Source organism: Muscardinus avellanarius (genome assembly GCF_963383645.1).
Source record: "Muscardinus avellanarius genome assembly, chromosome: 7".
In the NCBI taxonomy this organism is placed as follows: Eukaryota; Metazoa; Chordata; class Mammalia; order Rodentia; family Gliridae; genus Muscardinus; species Muscardinus avellanarius.
The window spans coordinates 89,252,482-89,264,755 of record NC_137793.1 but is presented as its reverse complement, the minus strand read 5'-3'; the positions used below and the strand labels follow the sequence as shown (position 1 = coordinate 89,264,755).

The following is a 12,274-nucleotide window of genomic DNA, read 5'->3' as shown; positions in this document are numbered from 1 at the left end:
TCATGCCATGGCACAGGTGATCGGTTCCTGTCCTTCTGTTGCTCCTCTTCCAATGTTCTAAACTCTCATTCAGGCTCCCCAGGGCCAAGGAATTGGATGGGGAGGCATGCTTCCCCAGCTCTCTTCCCAACCCCCAAACTAAACTCTAAACACCCACCCAGGCCCCAGCATCTCATAACACGTCAGGTCCCTGGCCGGGCATCACTCAGGTCACTGAGTTTCGGCAGCGCTCCCTGGGGTGGCTCCCACTGGCCAGGAGGCAGAGCTACACCTCTGAGTGAGAAAGAGTGTCCTGGAGGCTTTCCCAGCCTTGGAGAGGGAGTGCTCACCTTGCCTGGCTTTGCCCTCACGTTTCTGGGCTCCCAGCCCACCCCAGCTTTACCATTCATTATCTGTAATTCTACTTAGTGCAAAGCAGCCAGATGGCACCACCCCAGCGGAGGAGAGCGACAGGTATCACGACGGCAAGAAGCGCACAGGATGGGGGGAGCCAGGAGAAGAACATTAAACTTAACCAGCAGATCAGAGGAGGCTTCCTGGAGGAGGCAATGCCTGCCCTGATCCTGAAGGACGAGAAGCAGGATTCTGCGATCCTACAGAGAGTGGGACATGCGGGAACATGCGTACCTGGAAGACGCTGATGAGGGCCTGCGGGAAGTTGTCAAAGTTGCTGCGCCGTACCACGGTGTCCTCGAAGTCGTACCTGCCCCCGAAAAGTTGCATGCCCAGGAGGGCGAAGATGACAATGAAGAGGAAGAGCAGCAGCAGCAGGGAGGCGATGGAGCGGATGGAGTTGAGCAGCGACGCCACCAGGTTGCTCAGCGACGTCCAGTACCTGGGGGACAGCAGCAGTGAGGGAGGAGGGGGCGCCTCCCGCCAGCGCTCCCCGCTTGGAGCTGATGGGATGCCGGGGGAAATTCTGGCTTGGGGCTGGAAGCGGCTGGATTCACGGCGCCCATGCACTATCTCCTTCCTGCAGTGTACTCATCTCGGGTTGTATTCCGTACTCCTCCCCAGAGAAGCAGATTAACTTCTGCTACCACCACTAGGCTAGAAACCCCAAGAGAATAAGGACCAATTCTCTCTTGGGCACCCCTATGTTCCCTGTGCTTAGCAGTGTCCAGCTTGTGCTAAGGCTCGGTAAATATAAGTACAGTAATGCCCTTATCTGCAGTTTTAGTTACCTGTGATCAACTGTGGATAGTACTGAACCCTGTATATACTACAATGAGATGTTTTCAGAGAGAATGACCATATCCATATAGCTTTTATTATAGCATATTGCTATAATTATTCTGTTTTATTATGGTTAATCTCTTACACTATGCAAAATTTATAAATAAAACTTTATCATAGACTGGGCTTGGGTGGGTGCATGCCTATAGTTCCAGTACTTGGGAGGCTGAGGAGGGAGGATTGAAGATTCTAGGCCGGCTTCAGCGATTTAGTGAGACCCTGTTTCAAAGTTAAAAAAAAAAAAAAAAAAAAGCCGGGCGTGATGGCGCACGCTTGTAATCCCAGCATCCGGGAGGCTGAGACCGGAGGATCACGGTTCGTGGACAGCCTCGGCTACTTAGTGAGGCCCTCTGTGACTCAGTGAGAACCAGTTTCAAAATAAAGAATAAAAAATAGGGCAGGGGGTGTAGCTTGGAGGTTGAATGCCCCTGGGTCTCATTCCCAGACCCGCAAAAAAAAAAAAAAAAAAAAAAAGCCGGGCACGGTGGTGCACGCTTGTAATCCCAGCATTCGGGAGGCTGAGACCGGAGGATCACAGTTCACGGACAGCCTCAGCTACTTAGTGAGGCCCTCTGCAACTTAGTGAGACCTGGTGCAACTCAGTGAGACCTGGTTTCAAAATAAAGAATAAAAAGTAGGGCAGGTGGTGTAGCCTGGAGGTTGAATATCCCTGGGTTCCATCCCCAGACCCACACAAAAAAGGAGGGGAATAGCCTAGACATAGAGCTTAGCTGGGTTTGATCTCCAGCACAAAACAATCAAAACAACACACAAAAAACTTAATCACGGGTGTGTACAGAAAACACACACACACACACACACACACACACACACACACACACACACACACTCTACATAGGGCTCAGCACTACCCACTGCCTTGAGAATACTGAGGGTCCTGGGAGAGATCCCCATAGACAGGGAGGCACTGCTGCAAACGAACACTGCACACTGCTCCTTTTCTCTTGCTTCCTCCTGGTCCCTCGGCTCATTCTAGGCTCTCCTCCTTCTCTCTTGTTTCCACCTCCTTTCTCTACTCTCTTCCTTTCCTTCTCCCCACATCTTCCTTTCCTTTTCCCTCTCCCAGTGTTTCATTTTCTCTCTGTTCTTCCTCTTTCCCACCACCTCTGTCCCCTGCCTTTTTACAGATGATGGTGGAAAACAAAAGAGAAAGAGAGAGAAACGAGCTCAGGTTGACAGAGTGATCTCCCCAAGGAGGGGAGGACTCCCCAGCAAGGCGCCATGCGCGAAGCTGGGTGGCCCCCCAAGCATGAGCTAGGCATGAGTCCTCTGGAGCCCAGCCCGCCTCTGCTCACTTGGTGATCTTGAAGATCCTCAGGAGGCGGATGCAGCGGAGCACGGAGATGCCCAGGGGCGTCATGGCGCCCGACTCCACCAGCAGGATCTCCAGGATGCCGCTGCACACCACGAAGCAGTCGAACCGGTTGAAGATGGACATGAAGTACTGGCGCAGGCCCAGCCCGTACATCTTCATCAGCATCTCGATGGTGAAGAGGGTCAGCAGCACCCGGTTGGCGATGTCTGCGGGCAGGTGGGCGGGCGGCACAGCCTCATCACCCTCCTTCCTTCTCCCATCACCAAGCCCTTGCCCTGGCTAAGTCTCAGTCCAGCACACCCTCTCCAGGTCTCCAAGCCACTATCCTTTTTATAACTTTCAAACCCCAGTAGAACCTGGTGAATGTTGTCCATTGAAGGAAACACAACCTAGATTTCTAACAAGCTAAACCATACCACGTTTTGTTTTTGTTTTGAGGACTACTGGGGACATTGTACCGTCAAGCTATGCCTCCAGCCCTTTTTATTTTTTATTTTGAAACAGAGTCTCACTAAGTCCCTGAGGCTGGCCTGGAACCTGCAATCCTCCTGTTTCAGCTTCCCAAGTACTGGGATTACAGGAGTGTACCCTGTGTTGGCTCTATGCCATGTCTAACAGGAAGAGAGTTTTATACTTGTAATTTCATGTAGGTACATTAACTCCACCATTCCCTCCTTATTACACACCTCCTTCTCTCTTGGCTAAAGCCAATCTGACCTACGCTTTGCCCCGCCCCATCTTGGGCAATCCACTCTCAAAGGTCCTTTGTGCTTCCTATATGTCCTGCTTTTTTATTTCAAGTGAACCCTCCCATGGTGTTTAAGAAGCCCAAGTCTTTCCCCTTTTCCAGTCTCGCCCGCCTGCTCCTTCCTTCCTGCCACAGCAAACTTTAAGAGAGAGGTCAGTATCCCTCTCTGCTTGCCACCTTGCTCTGTCCCACTTGTGTTTTGACTCACGAGGATCTGGACCTGCCCTCGTCACTCCACCGAGGCAACTCTCTCCAGGGTCTTCCATCACCTCCATGTTGCCAAATCCTAGGGGTGTCTCAACCCTTGTTTTCTGGCTCTCCCAGCAACACTGGCTCTGCTGACCATTCAAACGTTCTCTCTGTCTTTCTCTGGCTCCCGTGACATCACATCCTTCTGGATTTCCTCACCTTCCCTGGCTTCTCCTAAGTGCCCTTTCTAGATACATTCTTTTTTTTTTTGTGGTACTGGGGTTCCTGGAAGCCCTTCTACCTCCGGGCTACACTCCCAGACCTATTTTATATTTTTGAAACAGGGTCTCTTATGCCAGCGTGGCTGGCTTCGAACCTGCGCGATCCTCCTGTCTCCGCCTCCCAAGCGCGGGGATTACAAGTGTGCGCCACCACACCCGGCTAGATACATTCTTTATCCAGTCGTTGAATACTCACTTGAGCTGTACACTTGAGTATATACCATCCCCCGACGATCTGGTGATGTTCCAAGATCAGAGCTTCAACATAGTCCTTCCCAATGACTCCCAGGAGATTGAATTTTTCAAGAGATTTAGACCTCTCTCCTAAGTTCCAGATTTATTTTCCCATATGCTTCCTTGACATCTCCACTGGGATGTCTCAAAGACATCTCAAACTCAGCATGCTCAAGATCAAGTCAGTGAGTACTGCCTATTCCCCACCCCCTCACAAATGCCTGGGCATTGACCACCTTCCCCATCTCAGTAAGTGGAACTACCATCACTCCTTTCTCTGCATGGATCAGGAACCTCAAATGCACCTCTGACTCCACTGGGTGGGCAGTCTCCCTTCTTCTCCACATATGGTCATACCAATATGTGGTTCATTTAAGGGACTTTCAAGATTGGTTGCAATGAATGAATGAATGAATGAATAGATGCCTACAAGCATCTGAACAGACATTTGTTTCCTATTTCCTTCCCACAGGGAAAAAAAAAACTCGTCTTCTATTTCTTTCTTTATTAAAATTTAATTTCTCTCATCACTTACACACAGTCTCTTTTGTTCTATTGTCTCAGGTTCGTCTCCTGTTGGCTGGACCCAATGACTCTTCCTCAGGGTGGCTCTGTTCCCTTGCTTGGCTTGTAATTTTTTTTTATTGTGAGCTCATCATCAGGAAACATTTTCCCCTGCAGGGATTCTACATGCCTTGGCTAGTTGAAGCATCCTTAAAAGAGTACTTGTGTTTGCTTTTCTTGGGCATCCCTGAGGATTTGACTTGTCTATAGCTAGTGTCACTGACTTTTTAATGTTTATCTCTTAGCTTATGCTCCTTGTGATATGAATGGTAGTGCTAACTGGATTTCATACCTATACATGGCACAGATCTGAGTTTGGTAATTCACTTGAGACTTATCTCCTTCTTCCCAGGGCCTCCAGCAGAAACAAACTTCCAAGCTCACCTGGCCCAAGGGGCAGTGAGATTTTTCTTCCCTCGCATGGGGGCAGCCTTTCCAGGTCCCTGGCTCTATGTATGTATCTCAGCTCAGCCCCTCACTGCAGGTGGGCCCAGGGTGCTGTCTCCTGTCCCTGCCTAGGCATTAAGAGCCCACCTGCCACCCATGGGGACTTAGGTCCACGTCTAAAATGTCCCTGGAAGTCAGCTCATGTGCTCACTGCTTTGGGTTGTGTCATCTCGTTGTTTCTGCCACCCAGAGACTTCCTTCTAATTCCTTGAGTAGTGGACCAGCTCTCTCTGTGGCCCAAGTTCTTTTTCCATTCTGCATGTAATATGCACTCAATAAGTAGTTGGTGAAATATTGCTGGTTTCATAGCAGGATTTGAATTTGGATGCTTGGAGCTCTAACTTATTGCAATCAAGCTGGGCTTGGTGGTGCACACTTGTAATCCCATATTTGGGAGGCTGAGAAAGGAGGACTGGGGGTTGGCGCCAACCTTAGCAATGTAGTGAGGACTCCTTGCAATTTAGTTAGACCTTCCCAAACTTAGTGAGACCCTGTTTCAAAAAAGAAGGTAAAATAGGGCTAGGAGTATAGCTCAAAAGTAGAATGCCCCTGGGTTCAATTCCCAGTACCACACACACATGTGCAATAAATAACTTGTAATTTTTATTTTTATTTTTGGTGGTACTGGGGTTCCTGGAAGTCCTTCTACTTCTGGGATACACTCCCAGACCTATTTCATATTTTTTTTTTTAATTTTTGGAAACAGGGTCTCTTAAGCCAGCACGGCTGGCTTCGAACCTGCGCCATCCTCCTGTCTCTGCCTCCCAAGCGCGGAGATTACAAGCGTGCACCACCACGCCTGGCAATAACTTGTAATCTTATATACAATGATTGTGTGTATGTGTACTAGAGATTGGACCCAGGGATACTCTTCCTCTGAGCCACACCCAGCCCTATTTTACTTTGAAACAGGGTGTCAGTAAGTTGCCATGCTTGTCCTGAACCTGTCTCAGCCTCCCGAGTGCTAGGATTATAGGCATGTGCCACCGTGCCCAGCTTGCAACGATCTTTGATTGAAATAATTTTCCCAGTCCTTGGGCAAGCACCCGGAGGTTGTCCCAATGCGTTTCTGTCACTGCCCCTTCCCCTGAGAGCAACTCCACAAAGAGAAAAGTTGGGCATGTCACCTTGCCCTTTGAGGCCTCTACTTTCCACTGTAAAAGGAGTGGGCTAGATCACATGATCAGCACCAGCAGCCCATCATTCCTAGAAAACCAGGTCAGTCTTGAAGCCACCTCTTCTGTGAACCCTGTGGCGCCCTTGGCAGTTTGTGGCTCTGAGCCCACCTGGTCCCTTCCTGGCTTCCTGCGCTCTGACTCACCTTGCAAGTGGGTCAGCCAGAGCGGCTGGTTGTGGTGCTCCGAGGCAATGGACAGGGTGTTGAGGGCCACGATCAGGATCACCAGCCAGTAGAAGACCTTAGATTTCACGATGTCGTGACACTTCCAGCGAAAGACGCGGTTCCACTGCCTCCAGTGGCGGCTGAGGGAGGAGACAAGAAGAGGGAGCCAAGAGAGCTTGACCCTGGTCTGCCAGATGACTCAGCCGTATCTGGTCTGATCACCCACTTTGCCCTCCAGCCACGCTCAAGAGCTGTAGAGCCCGACTGACTTAAAGCTGGCCCCTTACTAGCAAGGTTCTTCATCTTTCAAGGAGAACAATAATGGTACAGTTAAATGAGATAATGCAAGTAAGATGCTTAGCACAGCGCCTGACAGAGAATAGGCACGTCATACATTTTAATTTCAATCAAAGCAACACTGAGATGCCACATTTCCCCCCATTATAAAGGAAGTCTTTAATAAATGAATAATGCTGGGAGGGTATAAGGAAAAGTACTTTCTCTCTCTTTTTTATGTGGTACTGGGAACTGAACCCAGGGACATTCTTCTATCTTTGAGGTACATCCCCAGCCTTTTATTTTTTATTTTGAAACAGTGGTCTCACGAAATCACCATACACTCTTCTCAAATTTGTGATTCTCCTGTCTCAGCCTCCAAGTAATGGGATTACAGGCGACCATGTCTGGTAAGCACTTTCATTTCGGCGAGTGATCCAGCAGCACTTACCAAAGTTTAAAATTTATATACCCTCTAACCCAGAAATTCCCTTTCTAGAATTCTGCCCAGCAGAAATGGTCATACTTCTGTACAATTGTTCTCTGAAGTGCTGTTTATATTATTTAAACCAGGAAAGATTAACTAAATGCATTCTGGGACATCCATACTGAGGAATATTTCACATCCAAAGATATATATATATATATTGTGTGTGTGTGTGTGTGTGTGTGTGTGTGTGTGTGTGTGGTACTGGGGGTGGAACCCAGAGGCTTTCTACCTCTGGGCTACACTCCCAAACCTATTTTATATTTTATTTGGAAACAGGGTCTCACTAAGTTGCTGAGAGCGTCACTAAATAGCTGAGGCTGGCTTCGAACCTGTGCGGTCCACCACGCCTGGCTCAAAGATATTTTAAAAAGGTGTGTGTTTACATATGTGTAGATCTATATACATATACACACTCAGGTGTGAAAAATGTACCCAACAGTTTTATGTAAAATATGTCATGCGATATGTATATAACATTCATTTATTCAACAAACATTTGTCAATGTGCTGGGCACTATTCTAGTGTAGTGACAGCAGTTAAAACAAATAACTCTAGTGTGTAAAAATAACAAAATAAAAACAAAAACAAGGTGTGTGTGTGTGTGTGTGTGTGTGTGTGTGTGTAACAGAAGTGAAAGCACAGAAAAGATCTTGGAGGGCTACACATCTGTTGCCATAGTTACCTCTTTGAAGGGCAGTAGGGATCTTCATCTTTTTTTTTTGCTGTATTTCTCTACTGTTTCATCTTTTGAAAATCATAATTAGATGTGCATTTTTAAAAGACACAGCCTGCCAACCAAACAAACTCTCCTTTAAGACAAAGGAGAGAGCTTGGGGGCCTCCCCATTTTCTCCCTGCTCCGGGGCCAAGGTCACTTCCTTCTAAAAAAGTCCCAGGTTGCTGTGTGTCCCGCCCCTTTCCTCCTGGAGGTGTCTGACACAAGTTACCTCACCCAACCCCACTCCTTGGAGGGCGACAGACACCTGTGCCCGCTGCCCTCAGGCTCCCCGCCTCTTCCTTGTGTGTATAGATGGGTCACCTGCTCAGGGCACTTTCTGGTTTTAGCCCCCTGAGCGTGTGACCACTGCAGATACCTCAGAGCAAGACTGGCCCTGTTTCTCAGAAAGGCTGCCTGTCTAAGACTCTGACAATATCTCTAAGACGGTAACTGGACTCTGGCTCCATGTTTCAGGGAGATGGACAGACACGGGGAGGTGGTCAGTACTCACATGAACTGGATGATTTTGTTCAAGCCCTCTATCTCATACAGGCTCTCTGTGTCAGAGCCCCCGCCATCCAAAGACAGCCGCCCTGGGGAGGGACAGATATTGATATAGTTGGCCAGCCTGCAGGGCCCCTGGGCTGGACACACCTGGGTTAGGCACCCCTGGCAAAGACGGTGCAACCATGGCCCAAGGGGTCCCTGGGTCCTTCATGAGTTCCTGAAGCCCACATTCTCAAGATCTGGGGAGCCCCCAAGGGATGGGGGCACTGTTGGATGGGCTACACAGCACTTTGGGAAGAACTGGGGCACACCTGGACTCTTTCATCTTGAGGTGCAAGGTCTTGGGCAAGCTGTCTCCTGCTGAGGGCAAACATCGCACCTGCTCAGTGGGCCCCCTAGGCTTTCAAGTGGGGGTGCACTCTCATAGGGTCCTGTGGGAGGGGAGCTGCCCATGACCTCCAGACCTAACCTTCTTTCAAGTCCTCCACGTCCATGACCTCGCCCTGTGTGATCCAGCTCATGTATCCCCGAAGGTCCTCTTCCAGTTGCTGCTTCTCCCGAAGCTTCTGGAAGGTTCCTCTGGACTTGGCCTTTTCCCGTTCCTTGGTGAATTCCCTGTAAGCGACAAGGGAGGAGAAGAGAGAAGAGGTCAGGAGAAGGGCTGAGCTTCCTGAGGACAGGGGTACGCTCTGTGGCTGGGTGCCCCCTTCTGGCCTGGGGTGTCAGCTGGGGTCCTGGTGTCCCCTCATTTCTCTCCCACTCAGGAACAACTTGAGGACTACTGTGGCCCTCATTTCTTTCTTCTCACCCCATTTCATTCCCTCCTTCCTAATCTTGGATTATGTTTGGACATTAGTAGTTAATGACAGGACAGTGCTGTCCTGAATAAACAGCCACGTGTCTTCAAATTTGCCACCCAGCCCGGCCTTTACACTACCCTGGGAATTATTCCAGCACACAGACCTGAGGCCCGAAGGAAATTCTCTGGGCCTAGAAAGAGCCAGGCATCAGCGGTGGAAGCAAAGGGCCTGACCCTGGGGAGGGATGTTCAGACCAGCAGAGGGCAGCCCAGGGCCAGCAGGCAGAGCCCAGAGTAGGCCCAGGGAGGGAACAGCCGTCGCTGGCCCTGAGCTGGAGCCAGAGGCCAGGAGGGCTCCGCTGGCAGGCAGGACGGTCACCTCAACCTGGCGGGGCTCTTGACCATTCTGTGCCCTGAACACTTTGGCAAGTCAGCAAAGCCCATAGACACCTCCTCCGAACAGTGGCACAAGATGCACAGAATCAAACCACAGCACTGCAAAGGAACCAGTGATATTAAAATATGGCTGATGAAATATGAAAGTTTCTGATGGGGATACACGTGCTTCTCATTCACTCAGCAACCAGCAAGACCTAGTTGCAGACCTAGTGACTCTTACAGTTTCAAGAGAGTACAGTCTAAGTAAGGTAAGGTGACATGTGATTTCTGTTAGGACAGCCACTGCTAAGACCACTGTGATTCGTCGCCTACATCCATTATTGAAGGAAACACTAAGCCAGGCGTGGTGGTGCACACTTGTAATCCTAGTACTTGGGAGGCTGAGACAGGAGGATCGCAGGTTCGAGAACAGCCTCAACTACTTAGTGAGGCCCTCCGCAACTCAGTGAGATTCTGTTTCAAAATAAAGAATAAAAAATAGGTCTGGGGTGTAGCTCAGAGATAGAATGCTCCTGGGTTCAAGCCCCAGTACCAAAAAAAAAAAAAAAAAAAAAAAACAAAACCCAAACAAAAAACAAACCCCACTAAATTTCAGTTAGAGAGATAAAAAACAAAAATAAATTTATCCTCGACAACTTCACAGCTGGCCTGAATTCTATTTACAGGCTGCCTTGGGGGAACTTTTGGGGTAGAGGAGCTCATGGCCCCCACTGGCCTCTTCACTGTCGCTGGGCTGGGACCCCAGCAGGACTATACCAGCAAGAACAGCCTCATTAATAGGGACGGTTAGTGCCTTTCACACGCCAGACTCTGTTCTAAGTACTTAATGTATATTTACTCATTTAATCCTCACAAAAACCCTATGAGATAGGTTCTGTAATCATTCCTATTTGAATGAAACTGAAGCACAGGAAAGTTAGGTCATGAGATAAGCTCACACAGCTACCAAGCACAGTGCGGGTACTGAGACAGACAATCTAGTTGCAGAGTCCGTGTTAAGCAGAAGGCCATGCTGCCTCTGAGTGCCAAGTATCCTCTTAGGCACATCCGGGGCAGGAGCCTGGGGTCTGAAAGGTTCCACTCAGAACAGGTGCAAATGCTGAAGGTCTGAAGGAAGCAAGAGCGGCTGAAGGCTTGAAGAGAGGAGGGAGGGAAATAAAAGCTTGGAGGGTCCCGCTGACACATCTACCCTCCCCTTGTTAACCAGGGGCAAGAGCTCAGTGTGGCCCAGTGTGGCTGAAGGGGACCCGGGGTGAGCTGAGGTCCTAACCCACACCTTCCTGCCCTGCTCACCCACCCCACTGCTCTGAGCCTCCTTACCCACTCAGGATGCCCAGCACCAGGTTGAGGATGAAGAAGGATCCCAGCAGAATGAGGGTAACAAAATAGATCCAGGGCCACTCGTTCCCGATGGCATCGTTGACCTGGTCCAGACAAAGGTGTGAGCCCCACCCTCTGACCTGAGAGCCAAAGCCCTCTCCCCAGGCTGCCACGCAGACTCCAGCCACTCCCGGGGATAGGAGAGAAGCCATGCGGGCCCAGAGAGGAGACTTTTTTTTTTTTTTTTTTTTTTTGCCCAAAAAGCCTGGATCTGGACTGGAAGGATCTCCCAAGGAGGCCTTGCTGACCTATCTGGCCCAGGCACATTTTCCCTGCAGGCAAGGGCATCTCTGTGTTAGGACTCACTCCCACACAGACGGCATCTCCAGCAACCAACCAACCTTCCTCCCTTCCTTGCTTGTACTGAGGGTGGAACTCAAGGGCATTCTATCTCTGAGCTACACCCCAAACCTTTCTTTGCTGTTGTTTTGTTTTGAAACAGGGTCTCACTAGATTGCTGAGAATCTTCCTGTATTGCTAAGGCTGTCCTTGAACCTGTGATCCTCCTGACTCAGCCTCCCAAACACTGGGATTACAGGCATGTGCCACCACGCCAGGCTTCCAGTGGTTGTCTTTACAGCCGCGATTTTCTAAGTGAGCAAGGTCTGTGGCCCTAGATGAGTCATGGACTGTTTCTGAGCAGCATCCCATCTGTCTGGTGAGGGTAATGACATGTGCTCTGCCTTCATAGGCTTATAGCAGAGGTAAGATAACACGGTGACATTCCTTTGACATTGTTTAATCATTGGCTTCCCTAATACGAGCTCCTAAGAAGTAATTGTATTCATCCTTCATCCTTGTGAAGCATTTGACAGTTCTACAAATGCTCCCCCAACCCCGCCCGCCCCAGGCAGCGTCACCCTGAGACGGGGAGCTCTGTATTGGAGCCAGATGGATCTGACCTGGATTCTTGACTCTACTGCTCACTGGGTTCATCACCCCAGGCAGGTTTTTAACCTCCCTGAGCCTTGGTGTGCTTATCTGTAAATGGAAGCAGTGCCTTCCATCCTCGGAGAATCAAATAAGAAATGCAACCTAGCTTCTAATAAACACCGAATAAATAACACACTCCAGGGAGAAAACTCTCACAATAGCGTCTACTAGGTGCCAGGCATGGTTGTAACCCAGTGACTTTTCCCACTAACTTTATATGGTGGGCAGTGTTATGATCCTTATTTCAGAGAAGAGAAGACCCATGTCTAGTAATATTTATATGAGAAAGCAGCCTTGTCCCATGGCAAGGAGAAAGGCTCATCCCAAGTGTCCGAGATGCAGGCCACCAGAAAGGAGTCATTCACAGCCAGGCTGGAAGACCAGAAGCCATGGAG

At 49.5% G+C, this 12,274-nt stretch overlaps 1 protein-coding gene across 1 annotated transcript in view; it reads right to left on the bottom strand.

Moving 5' to 3' along the window:
• The window catches only part of CACNA1S (calcium voltage-gated channel subunit alpha1 S), a gene marked incomplete at both ends in the record, with an annotated part of 72,419 nt that overhangs the window by 40,045 nt on the left and 20,100 nt on the right, over nucleotides 1-12,274 (bottom strand). The window contains 6 exons of the mRNA XM_080698740.1: nucleotides 628-835; nucleotides 2,553-2,778; nucleotides 6,357-6,517; nucleotides 8,373-8,454; nucleotides 8,838-8,983; nucleotides 10,887-10,990. Coding sequence (XP_080554866.1) covers nucleotides 628-835; nucleotides 2,553-2,778; nucleotides 6,357-6,517; nucleotides 8,373-8,454; nucleotides 8,838-8,983; nucleotides 10,887-10,990 — 927 coding nt within the window. The remainder of the gene's footprint in view (nucleotides 1-627; nucleotides 836-2,552; nucleotides 2,779-6,356; nucleotides 6,518-8,372; nucleotides 8,455-8,837; nucleotides 8,984-10,886; nucleotides 10,991-12,274) is intronic.